The sequence below is a fragment of the Sapajus apella genome, unplaced genomic scaffold (genome assembly GCF_009761245.1).
Source record: "Sapajus apella isolate SASKATOON/1434 unplaced genomic scaffold, GSC_monkey_1.0 scaffold83, whole genome shotgun sequence".
Classification (NCBI taxonomy): Eukaryota; Metazoa; Chordata; class Mammalia; order Primates; family Cebidae; genus Sapajus; species Sapajus apella.
The window spans coordinates 1681589-1704880 of record NW_022437023.1 but is presented as its reverse complement, the minus strand read 5'-3'; the positions used below and the strand labels follow the sequence as shown (position 1 = coordinate 1704880).

General features: G+C 42.3%; 2 protein-coding genes and 1 non-coding gene across 3 annotated transcripts in view; 1 reads left to right on the top strand and 2 right to left on the bottom strand.

Moving 5' to 3' along the window:
• NUDT3 (nudix hydrolase 3) overlaps positions 1–23292 on the top strand; it is a 124047-nt gene that overhangs the window by 88964 nt on the left and 11791 nt on the right. Inside the window, exons 3-4 of the mRNA XM_032253442.1 lie at positions 16911–16955; positions 20181–20265. Of these exons, the coding sequence (XP_032109333.1) occupies positions 16911–16955; positions 20181–20265 (130 nt within the window). The remainder of the gene's footprint in view (positions 1–16910; positions 16956–20180; positions 20266–23292) is intronic.
• Positions 18344–18885, bottom strand: LOC116533642 (60S ribosomal protein L10-like). The gene has a single exon (XM_032253458.1). The coding sequence runs from the start codon at positions 18827–18829 to the stop codon at positions 18416–18418; it is 414 nt and encodes a 137-aa protein (XP_032109349.1). The 5' UTR covers positions 18830–18885; the 3' UTR covers positions 18344–18415.
• LOC116533754 lies at positions 18780–18909 on the bottom strand. Its single transcript, XR_004261433.1, has one exon. It is a non-coding gene; the product is annotated as a small nucleolar RNA SNORA70 (small nucleolar RNA).

The following is a 23292-nucleotide window of genomic DNA, read 5'->3' as shown; positions in this document are numbered from 1 at the left end:
CAGGAGTTCAAGACCAGCGTGGGCAATATAGTAAGACCTCATCTCTCCAAAAAGTTTTATAATTAGCTGGGCATGATGGTGCAGCCTGTTGTCCCAGCTACTCAGGAGGCTGAGGTAGGAGGATCGCTTTAGCCTGGGTGGTCAAGGCTGCAGTGAGCCATGATCTGTGCCACTGCACTCCAGACTGGGAGACAGACTGGGAGACAGAATGAGAGCCTTTCTCAAAAAAGAAAGAAAGAAAAAGAAAAAGTTGAAAACCTGTGTGTAGATTATTAGTCCTTAAAGAAATTATGTGGTAATCACCTTGCTTCCTGCCAAAAAAAATACCAAGATCAGACTAATTTTACTGAAATATTTATATATGTATATTCTTGAAGACTGTTCAGAGGAGGATAGCTGCATACCTTTTGTAAGACTGGTAAGATCTTTTTTTTTTTTCTTTTTTTTTTTTATTGCATTTTAGGTTTTGGGGTACATGTGAAGAACATGCAAGATTGTTGCATAGGTACACATGTGGCAGTGTGATTTGCTGCCGTCCTCCCCTTCACCTGTATCTGGCATTTCTCCCCATGCTATCTCTCCCCAACTCCCCACTCCCCGCTTTCCCTCCCCTATTTCCCCCCAACAGACCCCAGTGTGTAGTGCTCCCCTCCCTGTATCCATGTGTTCTCATTGTTCAACACCCGCCTATGAGTGAGAACATGTGGTGTTTGATTTTCTGCTCTTGTGTCAGATTGCTGAAAATGATGGTTTCCAGGTTCATCCATGTCCCTACAAAGGACACAAACTCATCGTTTTTGATGGCTGCATAGTATTCCATGGTGTATATGTGCCACATTTTCCCTGTCCAGTCTATCATCGATGGGCATTTGGGTTGGTTCCAGGTCTTTGCTATTGTAAACAGTGCTGCAGTGAACATTCGTGTGCATGTGTCCTTATAGTAGAACAATTTATAATAAGACTGGTAAGATCTTGACTAATGATTAGCAAACCTTTTTTTTTTTTTTTTTTTTTTTTTTTTTTTAAAAGATATGGGGTATCACTGTGTTGCTCAGGCTGGTCTGAAACTCCTGGACTCACACAGTCTTTCCACCTTGGCCTCCCAAAGTGCTAGGATTACAGATATGAGCCACCATGCCCAGCGATAGCAGACTGACTTTTTTTTTGAGACGGAGTTTCGCTCTTGTCGCCCAGGCTGGAGTGCAATGGTGTGATCTCAGTTCACTGTGACCTCTGCCTCCCAGATTCAAGCAGTTCTCCTGCCTCAGCCTACTGAGTAGCTGGCATGTGCCACCATACCCAGCTGATTTTGTATTTTTAGTAGAAATGGGTTTTCACCATGTTGGCCAGGCTGGTCTTGAACTCCTGACCTCCAGTGATCCCCCTGTCTCAGCCTCCCAAAGCGCTGTGATTACGGGCATGAGCCACCGTGCCTGGCCTCATAGCAAACTTTCTATAAAGGGCCAGACAGTAAATGTTTTAGACTTTAGAATTCATATGGTATCTGTCATAGCCGCTGAGTTCTCCTGTTGTGATGTGAAAGCAGCCATAGACAATACTTAAACGAATGACATAGCTGTGTTCCAGTAAAACTGTATTTACAAAAACTGATGACAGGATGAATTTGACCTGCAAGCTGTAGTTTGCTGACCTCTATCTTAGATAATTAAAACTAGAAAAGAACAGTAAATTCTCATTTACGAACGAGAATTTGCACAAATTCTAATAAAAATGCTTATTAAAATTCAACACCCATTTATTATGAAAACTGTTAGCAAGCTGAAAATAAACTTCCTTAACCTGATAGAGGGTCTAATAAAACCAATAGCAAACGTTGTACTTTTGAAATGTTCAAAGCATTCCCATGACAGATAAGAGTAAGACAGTTATGCTTGCTGTCATACTAACATTTAATATTGAACTGCGATCTTAGCCACTGCAATTAAGACAAGAAAAATAAGTACAAATTGTAAAGATTCCAAAGAAAATTGTCATTAATTATAGAAGGTGTGAATATTAACTTATAAAAAAAAGAAAAACAACAGAACTAGTGAGCACATTTAGAAAGATTGCAGGAGATAAGATTGATATGCAAGAAAACCAGCTGTATTTCTGGTTCTGACTAGCTTGGGCAACAGAATAACCCCAGTTCTACAAAAAAAGAAATTGCCTGGTATGGTGGCACACATCTGTGGTCCCAGCTACTCAGGAGGCTGAATAGAGAGGATCACTTGAACCCAGAAAGTCAAGGCTGCAGTAAGCTTTGTACACCACTGCCAAAATATCTGGAAAAAACAAACAAACAAATAAACAAACAAACAGATTTTTGGCATTTACATGAATGGCTAAAGGTACAAAAATGACTAGAAGTTTTTGTTGAAGAAGAGCAGAGAAGGGTATTCCAAGTATTAAGATAAAGTTGTATTAATCATATGCATATGCTATTAGTACATAAATTAACAACTAAATTAGTAAAATAGTAATATCTATGACCATTCTGGGAGTCTCTAGACCATTGGCTATTTGGAAATAAATTACAGATGGATCATACTGTAAAACACTCAGATAATTTGAAAAGATACATGACTCTAATTTTATGCCATAGGAATAGGAATGCGTTTCTTAAATAAGATAACTAACACAAAAAGGTAAAGATAAGTAAAATAAACCATGTCTAATAACATACGCTCAGCAAAAACATTGAAAACAAGGGTAAAAGACAAGTGCCAGATTGGGAGAAAATGTTTACCACAGAGCATAAGTATCAAGAAGGAGGCTGAAGTGGGAGAATCTCTTGAACCCAGGAGTTCGAGACCAGCCTGGGCAACATGGGAAAATCCCATCTCTACCTAAAAAATAAAAATGAACCTAAAATGCAATTAAATATATATATATATATATATATATATATATATATAATTAAAAAATGAAAAATGAAGCCAGTTGTGGTGGCATGTGCCTATAGTCCCAGCTACTCAGGAGGCTGAGGCAGAAGGATTGGTTGAGCCCAGGAGGTCAAGGCTGCAGTGAGCTGTGATTGAACCACTGTACTCCAGCCTGGACTACAGAGTGAGACTGGTCTCAAAAAAAAAAAAAAAGATACAAAGAACTGCAGATCCTTTATGATGGTCACTTGTTAAATAACAATATGAATATATAACTCCCCAAAGAGGAAATCTGAATGTTCATTGAAGTAGGAAAAAGTAAACAATTTCAGTTAAAATATAATGTAATACAATTTCACACGCATTATATTGACCCAAAAGTGGGGAGGGAAAATGTCTAACAACTAATACCAAGTATTGAATAGGAACAAGAGAGATGGCAACTTGTACATTGCCTATGTACTTTGGAGAGTATATCAGTTTGCTGTATAACAACCTATTCTAAAATGCAGTGACTTAAAATAGTACTTATTACTACTTACAAGCCAAGGTCAACTTCTGGTGTCAGCTGGACTATTCAGATGTCTGCAGCCAGCTCTGAATTGAGTAGGCAACTCTGCTGATCTTGGCTATGCACTCTCACAGTTTGGAGGTTAGCTGGCTGTAGGCCACTCAGCCTAGACAGCTGTGGTCTTTCATCCTTTAGGAGCCTAAGCTCAGGCTTATTCAAATGTCAGTGGCAGAGTTCCAGGATGAAAAGTGGAAACTACAAGGCCTCTTGAGGCCTAGGCTTGGACCTGGTACACCATTCTTCTATATTCTGTTGGCTGAAGCAAGACACAAGGCAACCTAGATATAGGGATGGGTAAGTAGATTCTATCCCTCGATAGGAAGAACTGCAGAATCACATATTAAAGGCTATGGATATAGGGAGAGGTGGAAAACGGTCACCATACCTGCAGTTGATCTACCAAAATAGAGCAACTTGATAATATCTGGAAGTACTTATCCTCTGTAACTGAGAAATTTGACTTTTAGTATAAATCTTAGAGAAACTCTCTCACCTGGTAACAAGGAGATAAATTAGATCCACAAGAGGGTTTTTGTGGCATTTTTAGTAATAGCAGAACTAAACTGACAAGCAAATGGATTAATAAATTATGGTAAATTCCTAAAATAGATAACTGTTCAACAACTAAAATGAATTACCTAAAACTACATTATGTCAGTATAGCTAAAACTCTGAAACATAATACTGAGGGAAAAGTTACAGAAGGTATAATACTTTTTTTAAATTCAGTAGAAAAACTTGCAGAAAATATTGTTAGTAGTGGTTACATACCCAAGTAATAAAAGTATAAAAACATGCAGGAACCAATTTCAGGTGAGTAATTGTCTCTTGCAGGGGGTGGGGAATACAGTTCTTGTTCTTCCTTAGAGAGCTGCCTTTTAAATCAAGGGAAGAAGTAGCAAGAACCTTTCAGCTACAAATAACAGAACACCTAATTAAAAGTGGCTTCAGCACCATTGGTTATGTGAGAAACACGAAAGGCCCAGAGGTTGGCCATTATTACCTCATTGCTTCAGTAGCTCCACAGCATCACGGCGCTGGGTCAGCTTCTCACCAGATTTCTTTGGCCTTCCCCTTATGGGTAGATGATGATAGCAGCTCCAGCTTTCACATCCCCACTTGACAAGGAAGTATAGGGGGGTTTTATGCAGCCTTTTTATCATAGTGGGAAATCTCTTCCAGAAGTCCCCAAGAGGCAGCCTCTAAGAAGCTGTTGAACATGCAGCACCCCTGAACCAGTCCCTGCAGAGGGGAGCAGAATTTCCTATGCCTTGCTTAGGCATGCCTTCTCAAAGTACACCACAGCCCCCACCTGGACAGAATCTGGGTCTCCCTGATAGCAGCAAGGGAAGGGAAATGCCTTTGGGCTGGGCAGACATCAGTGTCAGTCAAAATGTCCACTGTAGAGTGAAAAGCTGATTTCAGAAGATGATGGTCCATTTTGTGCCCATCCTAACCAAACAATAAAGCCAGGATTCCTGCGGTGGATCATTTTAGGCCATGTTTGAAGAACCATCACCCACCCATTAGTGCCTCTGCCTAAGCTTTTGTACCTACACAGGGAGACTGCCACAGGGAAAGATGGGATCCAGCCCTTTCCAGAGAAATACCTCAATCCCAGTAGAACACCTCAAAGGAAAAAGAGACACTTGTGGTTTTTTCTCTTAAAAAAGCAGGGCCAGACAGGTGGCTCACACCCATAATCCCAGCTCTTTGGGAGACCAAGGTGGGAGGATCGCTTGAGGCTCAGTATTTCAAGACCAGCCTGGGCAACATAGTAAAACCCTGTCTCTAAAAAAAAAAATTTTTTTATGAGACATAGTCTTGCTGTGTTACCCAGGCTGGAGTGCAGTGGTGCAATCTCAGTCCACTGCAGTCTCGGCCTCCCAGGTTCAAGTGATTCTCCTGCCTCAGCCACCTCAGTAGCTGGGATTATAGGCACCCATCACACCCAGCTAATTTTTGTGTTTTTAGTAAACGTGGGGTTTCGTCATGTTGGCCAGGCTGATCTCAAAACTCCTGACCTCAGGTGATCCGCCTGCCTCGGCCTCCCAAAGTGCTGGGATTACAGGCATGAGTCACCACACCTGTCCTAAAAAAATTTTTTTAAAGAAATTATCCCATTGTGGTGGCACATGCCTGTAGTCCCAGCTACTTGGAAGGCTAAGACAGGATTGCTTGAGCCCAGGAGTTCAAGGCTGCAGTGAGCTATGACCACACACGTTAGCCTGGGCAACGGAGCAAGACCCCGTCTCTTAAAAAAAAGACAGGTTAAGCAATTGTTCAGATTATCTTTGTTAACTAGGCCTAAAGTACTAGACAAGGGCAAAAGAATTTTCTCGACTAAGATGGACTTTAAATAAAGACTTCCTCTCTAGATTAGCAGCTTTTGACATATAGATAGAAATTGTAACTGCTTTCATGTAATTTTGTGAAAGACAGATCCAAACTGCATCCTAACAGGACCAAATTTACATATACCCCTGAATTCAATCTTATCCCAAATATGTGAGCCAAATATCTGTCAGATGTGGCCCTGACACATATCCCAACCTGCATGCAGGAATCATGTGACAGATAAAAATAACCCACTCTCAGATTGCTTGTGGCAGCATTTGAGAAAGGTCTAGGAGATGAAAGTTGGACTCTTGAGTCTGGGAAAACTGTGAAAAAGTAAGATAGTTAAGGTAAATTCTGTCTGGGACAACCTTTGCCTGCAAGGAATTTTTCTTTTTGTCAGCACTATGACTTTAAAGAACTGAAATCCTTGTACTAAAGAGGGGACCTCTTCCTGAGAAAAATGCTGAATTCCAATTTTTAAAACTCTAAATATGGAAATATTTCTTTGCTTTATGCTGTAGAATTATGAGTAAAATCACTTTAAATAGAATTCTGCTAATTAGATCCCATAAATATTATGAAAGAAAGGCTAAGGGACAAATAAAAGTATCATTAGCTGGGTATGGTGGCATGCACCTGTAATCCCAGCTACTCGGGAGGCTGAGGCAGGAGAATTGCTTGATCCCAGGAGTTTGAGGCTGGTTTGGGCAACGTAGACATCATCTCTTTAAATAAACAAACAAACATCATTAGTATCTACATTTTATAAGTTGGAAGACTAATTAGAAGTGAAAAATACCCCTGAAATGTTGGTGTACAAATGGCATTACTTGATTTACACTAGATTTTACATATTTGTGTCTATTTTAAATAGGTACTTTTACGTTTTTCTTAACTACATCAAGCAGAGTGAATCATAGATATATGTTAGTGTCAAATGCAGAGGTTACTGTTATTTTTATTTTTATTTTATTTATTTTTTTAAATAGAGATGGGGTTTCTCCATGTTGATCAGGCTGGTCTCAGACTCCTGACCTCAGGTGATCCACCCATCTTGGGTGGGATTACAGGCTTGAGCCACTGCACCCAGCTAGAGTTTACTATTATTAAATAAAAGTTTTGTTTTTTGAAGTTATTTTGTTTTGGTCTTTTGAGACATGGTCTTTCTGTTGCCCAGACTGGAGTGCAGTGGTGCAATCGTGGCTCACTGCAGCTCTGACTTCCTGGGCTTAGGTGATCCTCCCACTTCAGCCTCCCAAGTAGCTGGGACTACGGATATGTGCCACCATGCCTGGCTGATGTTTTGTGTTTTGTAGAGATGGGGTTTCACCATATTGCCCAGGCTGCTCTCGTACTCATGGGCTCAAGCAGTTCACCCGCCTTGGCCTCTCAAAGTGCTGGGATTGTAGGCATGAGCCAGTATGCCCAGCCACACAAAAGTTTTAAATGAATTCTATTGAATTGTCATAACATTAAGTTGAGGTATACCCTAAAAGTTTGGAGATTGTTTTATAAACTTTTAGTTTAAGAAAAAAATAATAGGATAGTAGCTGCTAAAGAGAATGCTCTGTCTCCTTTGTGGAGGAGAAAGGTGAATGAGGCCTCTTAAATCTTTTCTCACATTTGTCCCCCAAGGCCTTCATCTGCCCCAATAGCTCTCCTCCCAGACCCTTAGTAGAGCCCTCTGGCAGGAGCACAGGTGACGTGTCTCAGGAGATGAGCGGAGTGTGTTCAGGCTGCCTGGGATCAGAGTACAGAACTGGCTTTCCAACCCAGGCTGGCTGGGCAGCTTGTTTCACTTGTTCAGGCAGCTTCATCAGTTAATTCATGAGGTATACGCTAGCAAGTTTTAGCTGGCTGTGGAGGGCAGTTATTTCTAAAATTGTAGAGGGACAACTTACTGTTTTCTTACTTAAGAAAAGGTAGACATTTCCATTCAAGTAGACCAAAGCCACATGGGATGGATATAAAATGGTAGAGAAAGCAGGCATGTTGGCAAGAGAAATGAACAGAGTTCCTTGACAGATAATTAGCAAAAATTAATTTCAAAATATGTCATCCAGGCCCGGCCCAGTGGCTCACACCTGTTATCCCAGTACTTTGAGAGGCCACAGTGGGCAAATTGCTTGAGGCTAGGAGTTCAAGACTAGCCTTGGCAACACAAGATCTTGTCTCTACCAAAAAAGAACTTAATTAGCTTGGTGTGGTGGCATGCACCTGTAGTCCCAGCTACTTGAGATGGTGAGGTGGGCGGATCACCTGAGGTCAGGAGTTCAAGACCAGCCTGGCCAACATGATGAAACCCCATCTCTACCAAAAATATAAAAATTAGCTGGGCTTGATGGCACACGCTTGTAGTCCCAGCTACTTGGGAGGCTGAGGCAGTAGAATTGCTTGAACCTGGGAGGCAGAGGTTGCAGTAAGCCAAGACTGTGCAACTGCACTCCAGCCTGGGTGACAGAGTGAGACCCTGTCTCAGAAAAGGAAAAGAAAGAGAAAATAAAAGCATATATTAAAAAGATCTAGGTTAGGCGCGGTGGCTCACGCCTGTAATCCCAGCACTTTGGGAGGCTGAGGTGGGCGGATCATGAGGTTAGGAGTTCAATACCAGCCTAGCCAACATAGTGAAACCCCGTCTCTACTAAAAATACGAAAAAAAAAAAAAAAATCAGCCAGGTGTGGTGCTGGGCGCCTGTAGTCCCAGCTACTTGGGTGGCTGAGGTAGGAGAATTGCTTGAACCCAGAAGGCAGAGGCTGCAGTGAGCCAAGATCGTGCTACTGCACTCCAGCCTGGGTGACAAAATGAGACTCCATCTTAAAAAAAAAAAAAGAGACTATCACTGAAGTCATCCCTCTCCCTGCCATTTGTTGAATCAATGAGTAAATGAATTAAGTAATCTATAGATCTATGTAGGTGTGTGTGTATGTATTTAGAGACAGGCTCTGGCTCTTTTGCCCAGGCTGGATTGCAGTGGTATGATCTCAGCTCACCCTCCACCTCCCAGACCCAAGCAACCCTACCACCTCAGCCTCCCAAGTAGCTGGGACTGCAGGCGTGTACTATCACGCCCAGCTAATTTTTATATTTTTTGTGGAGATGGAGTTTCGCCATGTTGCCCAGGCTGGTCTTGAACTCCTGAACTCAAGTGATCAGCTTCCCAAAGTGCTAAGATTACAAGTATGAGCCACAGTACCTGGCCAATTGATTGATTGAGACATGGTCTCACTCTGTCACCCAGACTGGAGTGCAGTGATGCAGTCATAGCTCATTGCAACCTTGAACTCCTGGGTTCAGTGATTGTCTCACATCAGCGTCCCCAGTAACTGGGACTATAGGTGCATGCCGCCACGACTGGCTAATTTTTATTTATTTATTTATTTTTATTGCATTTTAGGTATTGGGGTACATGTGAAGAACATGCAAGATTGTTGCATAGGTACACACATGGCAGTGTGATTTGCTGCCTTCCTCCCCATCACCTATATCTGGCATTTCTCCCCATGCTATCTCTCCCCAACTCCCACCCCTCACTGTCCCTCCCCTATTTCCCCCCAACAGACCCCAGTGTGTGATGCTTCCCTCCCTGTGTCCATGTGTTCTCATTGTTTAACACCCACCTATGAGTGAGAACATGTGGTGTTTGATTTTCTGTTCTTGTGTCAGTTTGCTGAGAATGATGGTTTTCAGGTTCATCCATGTCCCTGCAAAGGACACAAACTCATCGTTTTTGATGGCTGCATAATATTCCATGGTGTATATGTGCCACATTTTCCCTGTCCAGTCTGTCATCAGTGGGCATTTGGGTTGGTTCCAGGTCTTTGCTATCGTAAACAGTGCTGCAATGAACATTCATGTGCATGTGTCCTTATAGTAGAACGATTTATAATCCTTTGGATATGTACCTAGTATTGGGATTGCTGGGTCAAATGGAATTTCTATTTCTAGGTCCTTGAGGAATCGCCACACTGTCTTCCACATTGGTTGAACTAATTTACACTCCCACCAACAGTGTAAAAGTGTTCCTATTTCTCCACATCTTCTCCAGCATCTGTTGTCTCCAGATTTTTTAATGATCGCCATTCTAACTGGTGTGCGACGGTATCTCAATGTAGTTTTGATTTGCATTTCTCTAATGACCAGTGATGATGAGCATTTTTTCATATGTTTGTTGGCCTCACGTATGTCTTCTTTTGTAAAGTGTCTGTATGAACACTTTGCAAAAGTGTGCTTCGCCCACTTTTGAATGGGCTTATTTGTTTTTTTCTTATAAGTCTGTTTTAGTTCTTTGTAGATTCTGGATATTAGCCCTTTGTCAGATGAGTAGATTGCAAAAATTTTTTCCCATTCTGTTGGTTGCCAATTAACTCTAATGACTGTTTCTTTTGCTCTACAGAAGCTGTGGAGTTTGATTAGGTCCCATTTGTCTATTTTTGCTTTTGTTGGCAATGCTTTTGGTGTTTTGGTCATGAAGTCCTTGCCTATGCCTATGTCCTAAATGGTTTTGCCTAGGTTTTGTTCTAGAGTTTTTATGGTGTTAGGTCTTACGTTTAAGTCTTTTTTTTTTTTGAGACACAGTCTTGCTCTATCGCCAGGCTGGAGTGCAGTGGCGTAATCCCAGCTCACTGCAACTTCCGTTTTCTTGTTTCAAGCAACTTTCCTGCCTCAGCCTCCCGAGTAGCTGGGACTACAGGCACACACCACCACGCCTGGCTAATTTTTTGTATTTTTAGTAGAGATGGGGTTTCACCGTATTGGCTAGGATGGTCTCGATCTCTTTACCTCGTGATCTGCCCGCCTTGGCCTCCCAAAGTGCTGGGATTACAGGCGTGAGCCACCGTGCCCGGCCATGTTTAAGTCTTTAATCCATCTGGAGTTAATTTTAGTGTAAGGTGTCAGGAAGGGGTCCAGTTTCTGCTTTCTGCACAAGGCTAGCCAGTTTTCCCAACACCATTTATTAAACAGGGACTTCCTTCCCCATTGCTTGTTTTTGTCAGGTTTGTCAAAGATTGGATGGTTATAGATGTGTTGTGTTGCCTCTGAGGCCTCTGTTCTGTTCCATTGGTCTATATCTCTGTTTTCGTACCAATACCATGCTGTTTTGATTACTGTAGCCTTGTAGTATAGTTTGAAGTCCGGTAGTGTGATGCCTCCTGCTTTGTTCTTTTTGCTTAGAATTCACTTGGCTATGCGGGCTCTCTTTTGGTTCCATATGAAGTTTAAGGTGGTTTTTTCCAGTTCTGTGAAGAAAGTCATTGGTAGCTTGATGGGGATAGCATTGAATCTGTAAATTAGTTTGGGCAGTATGGCCATTTTCATAATATTGATTCTTCCTAACCATGAGCTTGGGATGTTTCTCCATCTGTTTGTGTCCTCTGTTATTTCGTTGAGCAGTGGTTTGTAGCTCTCCTTGAAGAGGTCCTTTACGTTCCTTGTTAGTTGTATTCCTAGATATTTTATTCTCTTTGTAGCAATTGTGAATGGCAGTTTGTTCTTGATTTGGCTCTCTTTAAGTCTGTTATTGGTGTATAGGAATGCTTGTGATTTTTGCACATTGATTTTGTATCTTGAGACTTTGCTGAAGTTGCTTATCAGTTTCAGGAGATTTTGGGCTGAGACGATGGGGTCTTATAGATACACAATCATGTCGTCTGCAAATAGAGACAATTTGACTTCCTCCTTTCCTATTTGAATACCCTTTATTTCTTTTTCTTGCCTGATTGCTCTGGCTAGAACTTCCAATATTATATTGAATAGGACTGGTGAGAGAGGGCATCCTTGTCTATTGCCAGATTTCAAAGGGAATGCTTCCAGTTTTTGCCCATTCAGTATGACATTGGCTGTTGGTTTGTCGTAAATAGCTTTTATTATTTTGAGATACCTTCTGTCAATACCTAGTTTATTGAGGGTTTTTAGCATAAAGGGCTGTTGAATTTTGTCAAAGGCCTTCTCTGTATCATTTGAGGTAATCATGTGATTTTTGTCTTTGGTTCTGTTTATGTGGTGAATCACGCTTATAGACTTGCGTATGTTGAACCAGCCTTGCATCCCCAGGATGAACCCTACTTGATCATGGTGGATAAGCTTTTTGATGTTCTGTTGCAGTCAGTTTGCCAGTATTTTATTGAAGATTTTTGCATCTATGTTAATCATGGATATTGGCCTGAAGTTTTCTTTTCTTGCTGAGTCTCTGCCAGGTTTTGGTATCAGGATGATGTTGGTCTCATAAAATGATTTGGGAAGGAGTCCCTCTTTTGGTATTGTTTGGAATAGTTTTAGAAGGAATGGTACCAGCTCCTCTTTGTTTGTCTGGTAGAATTCGGCTGTGAAGCCATCTGGACCTGGGCTTTTTTTGGGGTGGTAGGCTCTTAATTGCTGCCTCAACTTCAGACCTTGTTATTGGTCTATTCAGGGTTTTGGATTCTTCCTGGTTTAGGCTTGGAAGGATGCACGTGTCCAGGAATTTATCCATTTCTTCCAGGTTTACTAGTTTATATGCATAGAGTTGTTCGTAATAATCTCTGATGATGGTTTGTATTTCTGTGGAATCTGTGGTGATATCCCCTTTATCATTTTGTATTGCATCTATTTGATTCTTCTCTGTTTTCTTTTTTATTAATCTGGCTAGTGGTCTGTCTGTTTTGTTCATCTTTTCGAAAAACCAGCTCCTAGATTTATTGATTTTTTTTGAAGGGTTTTTTTGTGTCTCTATCTCCTTCCGTTCTTCTCTGATCTTAGTTATTTCTTGTCTTTTGCTAGGTTTTGAGTTTTTTTGATCTTGCTCCTCTAGCTCTTTGAATTTTGATGATAGGGTGTCGATTTTAGATCTTTCCTTGCTTCTCATGTGGGCATTTATTACTGTATATTTTTCTCTAGACGCTGCTTTAAATGTGTCCCATAGATTCTGGTATGTTGTGTCTTCGTTCTCGTTGGTTTCGAAGAACATCTTTATTTCTGCCTTCATTTCATTGTTTACCCAGTCAACATTCAAGAGCCAGTTGTTCAGTTTCCGTGAAGCTGTGCAGTTCTGAGTTAGTTTCTCAATTCTGAGTTCTAACTTGATTGCACTGTGGTCTGAGAGACTGTTTGTTATGATTTCCGTTCTTTTGCATTTGCTGAGGAGTGATTTACTTCCAATTATGTGGTCAATTTTAGAGTAGGTGTGATGTGGTGCTGAGAAGAATGTATATTCTGTGGATTTGGGGTGGAGAGTTCTGTAAATGTCTATTAGGTTTGCTTGTTCCAGGTCTGAGTTCAAGTCCTGGATATCCTTGTTAATTTTCTGTCTCGTTGATTTGTCTAATACTGACAATGGGGTGTTAAAGTCTCCCACTATTATTGTGTGGGAGCCTAAGTCTCTTTGTAAGTCATTAAGAACTTGCATTATGTATCTGGGGCTCCTGTATTGGGTGCGTATATATTTAGGATCATTAGCTCTTATTGTTGCATTGATCCTTTTACCATAATGTAATGCCATTCTTTGTCTCTTTTGATCTTTGTTGGTTTAAAGTCTGTTTTATCAGAGATGAGAATTGCAACTCCTGCTTTTTTTTGCTCTCCATTTGCTTGGTAAATCTTTCTCCATCCCTTTATTTTGAGCCTTTGTATATCCTTGCATGTGAGATGGGTTTCCTGGATACAGCACACCGATGGGTTTTGACTTTTTATCCAATTTGCCAGTCTGTGTCTTTTGATTGGGGCATTTAGCCCATTTACATTTAGGGTTAATATTGTTATGTGTAAATTTGATCCTGCCATTTTGATGCTAGCTGGCTGTTTTGGCCGTTAGTTGATGCAGTTTCTTCATTGTGTCGATGCTCTTTACCATTTGGTATGTTTTTGGAGTGGCTGGTACTGGTTGTTCCTTTCTATGTGTAGAGCCTCTTTCAGGAGCTCTTGTAAAGCTGGCCTGGTGGTGATGAAATCTCCAAGTACTTGCTTGTTCGTAAAGGATTTTATTTTTCCTTCACTTATGAAGCTTAGTTTGGCTGGATATGAAATTCTGGGTTGAAAGTTCTTTTCTTTAAGGATGTTGAATATTGGCCCCTGTTCTCTTCTGGCTTGTAGGGTTTCTGCTGAAAGATCTGCTGTGAGTCTGATGGGCTTCCCTTTGTGGGTAACCTGACCTTTCTCTCTGGCTGCCCTTAGCATTTTCTCCTTCATTTCAACCCTGGTGAATCTGACAGTTGTGTGCCTTGGGGTTGCTGTTTTTGAGGAATATCTTTGTGGTGTTCTCTGTATTTCCTCGACTTGAATATTGGCCTGCCTTGCTAGGTTGGGGAAGTTTTCCTGGATAATATCTTGAAGAGTATTTTCCAGCTTGGATTCATTCTCTCCATCACATTCAAGTACACCTATCAAACATAGATTAGGTCTTTTCACATAGTCCCATATTTCTTGGAGACTTTGTTCATTCCTTTTTACCCTTTTTTCTCTATTCTTGCCTTCTTATTTTAATTTATTGAGTTGATCTTCGACCTCTGATACCCTTTCTTCTGCTTGGTCAATTCGGCTGCTGAAACTTATGTATGCTTCACGAAGTTCTTGTGTTTTTCAGCTCCATCAATTTACTTATATTCCTCTCTAAGTTGTTTATTCTCATTAGCATTTCATCAAATCTTTTTTCAACGTTCTTAGTTTGTTTGCATTGGGTTAGAACATGTTCTTTTAGCTCAGAGAAGTTTCTTATTACCAATCTTCTGAAGCCTGATTCTGCCAATTCATCACACTCATTCACCATGCAGCCTAGTTCCCTTGCTGGTGAGGAGTTGTGACCCCTTGTAGGAGAAGAGGCGTTTTGGTTTCGGGTGTTTTCATCTTTTTTGTGCTGGTTTCTTCCCATCTTTGTGGATTTATCCACCTGTTGTCTTTGTAGTTGTTGACTTTGAGATTGGGTCTCTGAGTGGATGTCCAGTTTGTTGATGATGAAGTTATTTCTTTCTGTTTCTTAGTTTTCCTTCTAACATTCAGGCCCCTCTGCTGTAGGACTGCTGAGGTCCACTCCAGGCCCTGCTTGCCTGGGGATCACCTGCAGCAGCTGCAGAACAGTAAGGGTACCTGCCAGTTTCTTCTTCTGCTATCTTTGTCCCAGAAGGATACCCGCCAGATGTCAGCCTGAGCTCTCCTTTATGAGGTGACTCTTTGTATATACAGGGGTCAGGGAGCTGCTTGAGGAGACAGTCTGTCCTTTATAGGAGCTCAAATGCTGAGCTGTGAGCTCTGTTGTTCATTCAGAGCTGCTGGGCAGGTACGTTTAAGTCTGCTGCAGCAGAACTCATAAACCCCCCTTTTTTTCCCCAGGTGCTCTGTCCCAGGGAGTTAGGGCTTTTTTTATGAGCTTCTGTTGCGCTGCTGCCTTTTTTCAGGGCTGCGGTGCCCAGCGAGGAGGCAGCCTAGTCACTGTCTGCCTGCAGAGGCTTTGCTGAGCTGCTGTGGGCTCCGCCCAGCTGCCATATGAACTTCCCTGCAGTCCAATTTATACGGGTATAGTTAGAACTGCCTCAGCAATGGCAAACTACCTCTGTAGTGGTGGACTGCCTTGGTAATGGCGGATGCTCCTCCCCCACAGAGCTGGATCGTCCAGGGTTCAGCTATGCTTGCTGTGAAATTCTCAATCCAGAGCGATTCCGATTGCTGTTTTTTTGTGGGGGTGGGACCAGCCGAGCCTGATCACCTGGCTCCCTGCCTCAGAGCCCTCTTTTTTTTTTTTTTCTTTTAAGTTGAATGGTCGACTCTGTCTCCCAGGTGTTCCAGTTGCCTGTTGAAAAGGCACCAGGATCTGTGTGATTTCCCATGCGGCGACCCGCTGCATCTGCTGAAACAGCCGCACTGAGATTTGTGGAGCTTTTTTGCCTGGGAATCTCCTGGCCTGGCTCCCTGTTTCAGTCCCCTTTTTTTCATCAGTTGACTGGGTGACTCTTTCTCCCAGGAGCTCCAATTGCCAGCTAAAACAGCGCCCAGACCCATGTATTTTATAAGGAGAACCGCCATGCTGGGGTGCCAGCAAAACAGCCGCGCTGGTGACCCATGGGGCTCCTCCTCCTGGGAATCTCCTGGTCTGTGGGCAATAAAAATCCGTCTGGAAATGCGGCGTCCACTCACCCTGCGCCTTCGCTGGGAGCTGCAATCCTGAGCTGCTCCTAATCGGCCGTCCGGGATCCGTCAGCTTTCTTTTCTTTTCTCTTTTCTTTTCTTTCTTTTTTTCTTTTCTTTTCTTTCTTTTCTTTTTCTTTCTTTCTTTCTTTCTTCTTTCTCTTTTCTTTTTTCTTTTCTTTCTTTCTTTCTTTCTTTTCTTCTTTCTTTTCTTTCTTTTTCTTTCTTTCTCTTTTCTTTTCTTTTCTTTTTTCTTTTCTTTTCTTTTCTTTTCTTTTCTTTTCTTTCTTTATTCGTTTTTTGAAACAGAGCCTTGCTCTGTCAGCCAAGTTGGAGTGCAGTGGTGCAATCTTGGCTCACTGCCACCTCTGCCTCCCAGGTTCAACCGATTCGATTCTCCTGCCTCAGCCTCCCAAGTAGCTGGTATTATAGGCACCTGCCACCATGCCTGGCTAATTTTTGTATTTTTAGTAGAGATGGGGTTTCACCATGTTGGCCAGGCTGATCTTGAATTCCTGACCTCATTTGATCCACCTGCCTTGGCCTCCCAAAGTGCTGGGATTACAGGTATGAGCCATTGCACCTGGCTGACTCGCTAATTTTTAAAAAAATTTTTAGAGGCAGGGCCTTGCTATGTTGCCCAGGCTGATCTCGAATTCTTACCCTCAAGCGATCCTCCCACTTCACCCTCCCAAAGTGGCATTGAGCCACTGTGCCTGACCTGAAGTAATAATACCTCAAAATATTTTTGGCATGGTGGCTTCTTGGCCTTGATTATCTTGCTCTGTTTGGCTGGCTTTGCAGAAGGGAGAGAGACCAGAAGAAATGAGAGGCATTCTAACTTCCCAGAGCATACACTGCTGTTAGCAGTCTATGACACACAGAAAACACTGGTATCACTTCACAGATCTGGAGTCTGCCCAAGCTGTGTTCTCTTGGTTTTTTTTTGTAAACTGCTTAAGAAGACTCAGAATGAGGCTAGCAATATAATTCAAGTGTATTAATTTTTCTTTTCACTTTTCAGGCTGGAGTAAAAGGGACATTGGGAAGATTAGTTGGAATTTTTGAGGTAAGTCTGTTAAAATCTTTGGTACAAATGATATGTATTAATAACCACACAGAGACCGGGCGCAGTGGCTCATGCCTATAATCCCAGCACTTTGGGAGGCTGAGGCAGGCAGATCATGAAGTCAAGAGTTCGAGACCAGCATGGCCAACATGGTGAAACCCCATCTCTACTAAGAATACAAAAATTAGCCAGGCGTGGTGACACATGCCTGTAATCCCAGTTTTCTCGGGAGGCTAAGGCAGGAGAGTCACTTGAACCCAGGAGGCAGAGGTTGCAGTGAACCAAGATTGTGCCACTGCACTCCAGCCTGGGTGACAGAGCAAGACTCTGTTGGGGGGGGAGGGGACCACACAGATACCAACATCAGAAAAACGCCATCTCTGTTTCAGCGAGTTTTTTTTTTTAGTTATTTTTAACTTTTTGAGACAACGTCTCACTCTGTCACCCAGGCTGGAGTGGAGTGGGGTGGCACAGCCATAGCTCACTGCAGCCTTGGACTCCTGGGCTCAAAGTAATCTCCTGCTTCAGCCTCCCAAATGTTTTTTAGAAACAGGGTCGTGTTGTGTTGCCCAAGCTAGTCTCTTAATTCCTGGGCTTAATTGATCTCCTGCCTCAGCCTCCCAAAATGCTGGGATTACAGGGGCGAGCCACCATGCCCCACCTCAGTGAGTTTTTTTTTTTTTTTTTTTTTTTCTAAGACAGGGTTTCACCATGTTGGTCAGGCTGGTCTTGAACTCCTGACCTCAGGTGATCCGCCCGCCTTGACCTCCAAAGTGCTTGGATTACAGGCGTGAGCCACTACGCCTGGCTAAAAGTTGTCAGTATATTGTCTCTCTCTCTTTTTTTTTTTTTAAAGATGGGGTTTCACCGTGTTGGTCAGGCTGGTCTTGAACTCCTGACCTCAGGTGATCCACCGCCTTGGCCTCCAAAGTGCTTGGCTTACAGGCGTGAGCCACCACACCCAGCTTCGGTGAGTTTTTTAAAGAAAACAACACCTACAGAGAATCCCATGCTTTAAAAAAAAGAAAGAAAGCAAGGAAGAAATCCCATAGTTTCCTCTAAACTACTAGAATTATTTGTAAGTATTGTTTTACCCCATTCCTACCTTTCTTCCTCTTCTCCGAAGGTAAGAGGAAGAACAGCTAAGAGTAGAGAGACAGAAGAAAAATAGAAGACAAGTAACTATAACAAAGGAAAAACAGGGAAATAAGCTGTGATAAAAATTTGAAAGAAGTCAGGGAAAAAAGTAAGAAATAAAGATCAGCCAAGGCTGGGTGCAGTGGCTCATACCTGTAATCCCAGCATTTTGGGAAGCTGACACAGGAAAATCACTTGAGGCTAGGAATTCAAGACCAACCTGAGCAACACAATGAGACCCCATCTCTCTCTTTTTTTTTTTTTTTTGGACAGGAAGTAAATGTATTGTTTCATATTATGAGGGGGCAGCACAATGGAAGCCCTCATAAGTGCAGGGCCCGCCACTTGTCCAGAGGGCCACGATTAGGGATGTACTTAACCCCACAGCCATCTGGGATGAGCCGCTTCTCAGCCACCATGTCTTCAAATTCATCAGCACTGAACTTGGTGAAGCCCCACTTCTTTGAGATGTGGATCTTCTGGCGGCCAGGGAACTTGAACTTGGCCTTGCGAAGGGCCTCAGTCACATGCTCCTTGTTCTGCAGCTTGGTGCGGATGGACATGATCACTTGGCCAATGTGAACCCTGGCCACAGTGCCCTGGGGCTTTCCAAAGGCACCTCGCATGCCTGTTTGGAGCCTACATTGGGGTAGTGCAAGGTCAGACACATGAACATATGTCTGGAAGGCCTGTCTCCAAGGTCCCTTAGAGCAACCCATACAAGAAACAGGCTGCATACACTACCGAGGAAGCTGCTGTTTGCAGCCATCGCACACTGGGCTCCCATGAGGAAAAGAATGAGATCCTATCTCTACAAAAAGTTTAAAAAATAAAAATATCAAAAGAAAGGTCTCTGATAGAAAAAATACATGTGTAAAAAAAAATTTTTTTTTTTTTTTTTTTTGAGACAGAGTCTTGCTCTGTTGCCTAGGCTGGCGTATACTGTCGTGATCTCGGCTCACCACAATCTCCACCTCCCAGGTTCAAGCAATTCTCCTGCCTCAGCCTCCCAAGTAGCTGGGATTACAGGCACCCACCACTACATCTGGCTAATTTTTGTATTTTTAGTAGAGATGGGGTTTCACCATGTTGGCCAGGCTGTTCTGGAACTCCTGACCTCAGGTAGCTACCCGCCTCAGCCTCCCCAAAGTGCTGTGATTACAGCCATGAGCCACCACCCCCAGCAATAAATAAATTTTTTTAAAAGGTGGCTGGGCACTGTGATTCATGCCTGTAACCCCAGCATTTTGGGGGCCCAAAGTGGGAGGATCACTTGAGCCTAGGAGTTCAAGACCAGCGTGGACAACATGGTGAAATCCTGTCTCTACAAAAAAATACAAAAATTAGGTGGGTGTGGTGGCTCACTTCTCTAATACCAGCACTTTGGGAGACTGAGAAGGGCGGATCACTTGAGGTCAGGAATTCGAGATCAGCCTGACCAACATGGTAGAACCTTGTCGCTACTAAAAATAAAAATTTAGCCGGGCATGGTGGTGCGTGCCTATAGTCCCAGCTAGTCAGGAAGCTGAGGCAGGAGAATGTCTGGAGCCCGGGAGGCAGAGGTTGCAGTGATCCAAGATCATGCCACTGTACTCCAGCCTGTGTAACAGACCAAGACTCTGTCTCAAAAAAAAAAAAAAAAAAAAAAGGTGAATGGGGTTAGTGGGAAAAGAGGTGTGTGTGTGTGTGTGTCACACTCAGCTTGTTTGTCTTGATGGGGTCACTGAAGTTTGAGACCTCTGTGGTGGTCCACCCATCCACAGTCTTCTCTCCCTGGTGTTCTAGCTAATTAAATTTATATGATGCCTTTTTCTTGAGGGATCACAGCATTCCTGTGAAGTTGTATTTAGGCGAAGGGGAGGAAAAACCAATGTAAATACTTGGTTTTAGAAGGCCAGCCAAAGTACACCCTCAAATTCAAGTGTGGCCTATTTTGAATAATGTAGCTATAACTGTAGTACCATAAAAAGTAAAAGTTTAGAATCTTTGTGTCGAAGTTCTCTGGATATATGCATAGGAGTGTGTTTCATTTCAGCAATTCCAGCACTCTAAGGAAAAACTCTCTGTTTTTCTTTCTTTGCCCTTCAGAACCAGGAGAGAAAGCACAGGACGTATGTCTATGTGCTCATTGTCACTGAAGTGCTGGAAGACTGGGAAGATTCAGTTAACATTGGTAAGCCGTCACCAGACAGCCTGGAATGGGCTTCTCACAGCCAGCTCTTTCCATGCGACAGGTCATTACCAGAACCAGAAACAAGTGCTTGCCAGGCTCAGTGGCTCACACCTGTAATCCCAGTACTTTGGGAGGCCAACACAGGAGGATCACCTGAGCCCAGGACTTTGAGACCAGTCTGGGCAACCCAGTAAGACCTCATCTCTGCAAAATTCAGAAGAATTAGCTGAGCGTGGTGGCACATGCCTGTGGCCCCAGCTTCTCAGGAGCCTGAGGCAGGAAGATCATTTGAGCTTGGGAGGTTGAGGTCATATTGAGCCATAATCATGCAACTGCACTCCAGCCTGGGCAACAGAGCGAGATCTTGTCTCAAAAAAAAAACAAAATACAAAAAAAAAAAAAAAAAAGGAGCCAGATAACAGAAATAATTGAAAGATGTTTCTAATAAACAAGCATGTACATTTTGAACTTGATAGTATTTTGAAATGTTTAAATGGAGTCTGGGTCTTGAGTACATGGTCCACAAATAGAAGTATGACTCCTAAAAATAAGAAATGTTGCTTCTAAAATCAAACTGGATCCTTCTCAAAAGGGCTATACTTCTACACCCCTTGACCAGATATTGATTGAGAGCCTCTGCCATACCAGGCTCACTGCTGGCCTTGGGGACCATAGGTGAGAGCAGGACCTTGGTCTTGTTCCTCATAACATTCATATTGTTGAGAAAACTGTTGGTTTCATGGTTTGAGTCCCTCCAGAAATCATTTAGTAGATGCAGAATAATGCAGATAGTTTCTGGTTTTGTTGATATAAAATATGAATATATATTTTTATATTTTTTCACATTTTATATGAATATAAAAAATTATAAAATTTGTGAAATTTTATAAAAGGGTGCTGGGTGCAACCTTTAGATACACCCATTCTCTCAAAGGAGCCATTTTTTGGATCTCATACGGCTATTACATTTACATCTCTTGAACTATAAACTCTGGTAGTACAAAGGTTGGTTCACAGTTTGTTTACCTCTGAAGGAAAGCATATTCTAGAAAGAACACTAATTTCTGTTGGACAGATAAAATTTACTTGCTAAAATTCTCCCTTTATTGTTAGTGTTTGCCCTGCCTCCATGCCCCTCACATTGTTACTCTGGGCAGTTTGTAGCCCTTTGGCTTTGTATCTAGTAATAATGCAGGGTGCTCAAGGAAATAAATTCAGTGTGGGTATACTGAAAACAGACTCCCTGACAGCTGTGCCAGTGCCTGAAAAGGAGACAATGAATGTGTGGTCTGGCCCTGTCCTCAGAGCACCCTCTGTCAGGCAGGAGTCACACACTTGTGATATGAAGTTTTTTAGGTACCATTGCTATATTAATATCCAAACAAGCCTTTCACCTTGTACTCCCACTTCTGAGAATTGACCCTAATGAAATAATCTAAAATATGACAAACAGGCCTGTGGAGCCTTCCTTCAGATGATCTTACTACCATTATTCTTACCGGTTAAAAATTGCATCTTAAATGTATAGCTTGTTGTGGAAGCTTGATTAGTTAAAAAAAAAAAAAAAAAGAATTAAAAAAATGTATAACTCAGTGAATGACAAATAATGAATGACGTGTCTGATGGAATGTTATACAGCTGTTAAACACCATAGTTATAAAAGTTATATGCAGCCAGACGCAGTGGCTCACACCTGTAATTCCAGCACTTCGCAATGCTGAGGCAGGTAGATCACCTGAGGTCAGGAGTTCGAGACCAGCCTGGCCAACATGGGGAAACCCTGTCTCTACTAAAAATACAAAAATTAGCCAGGCATGGTGGCAGGCGCCTGTAATCCCAGCTACTCAGCAGGCTGAGGCCCAAGAATCACTTGAGCCTGGGTGGCAGAGGTTGCAGTGAGCCAGGATCACACCACTGCATTCCAGCCTAGGTGGCAGAATGAGACTCTGTCTCAAAAGTAATAATAATAAAAATCACAGACAGTTGAGGTCCAATGATATGGAAATGGTTAAATGAACGATAGTACATCCATGCTAGATATTATGACATAATGCAGCCACGTCTTAAAAAAAAAGAGCCTCATTCTGTTGTCCAGACTGGAGTGCAGTGGCATGATCACAGCTCGCTCACAGCAGCCTCAACTTCCTGGGCTCAAGGAGACCTCCTGCCTTAGCCCCACTAACAATGGCAGTGTCACATGTTTTTCATAACATAGATTGCTTAAGAAATAGTGTGAAATAGGACAGGTGTGGTGACTCATTTCTTTAATTCCAAGCATTTTGGGAGGCCAAGGCAGGAGGATCACTTGAGGCCAGGAATTTGAGACCCCATTTATACAAAAAAAAAAAAAAAAGAAGAAGAAGAAGAAGGTATGGCGTGTGCCTGTAGTCCTAGCTACTTGGGAGGCTGGTTCAGGAAGATCCCTGAAGTCTGGGAGCTTGAGTTTGCAGTGAACTATGATCATACCATTGCAATCCAGCCTGTGAGACCCTGTCTCTGGAAAAAAAAAGAAAGGAAAAAATAATGTGAAGTAAAAAAGAAGCAGTAACAATAAATTAGAAAGCAAACTCTTAGCAGCACATACTCTGTGCCAGGTACTCTTCAGGTGCTTTGCATATTGATCCTCATAACAAACTTGTGAGATAGGCCCTATTTATTGTCTGTTTTATAGATGAGGAAAATGAAGCAGGAGCACAGCTGTCCGAGCTGGCATCTATGTGATTGGAGCCCAGCAGTGTGGCTTCAGAGTCCTTGTTCCTGACCGTAACACTCTAGCAGAGCTGCTCAGGATTTGGAGTACCTGAAAGCATGATCCAAATTTAGTTGTCCGGAGATCGCTTGTTTTTCAAGTATACGAAAAAAGGGCAATTGTGCTAGGGTATTGAGAGTGGTTTTTTCTGATTTATAAGATTATGGGTACTTATTACTTTTATAAGAGAAAAAAATAAAAAGGATTTAAAAACACGCATTTTAAAAGAGTAAGAAAATAGACTGAAAAGTATAAAACTGTATTGAGATTTTTTCATT

Coding starts and splice junctions, on each gene's coding strand:
- LOC116533642 (XM_032253458.1), bottom strand. CDS start 18,829: ATGCAGCCTGTTTCTTGTATGGGTTGCTCTAAGGGACCTTGGAGACAG.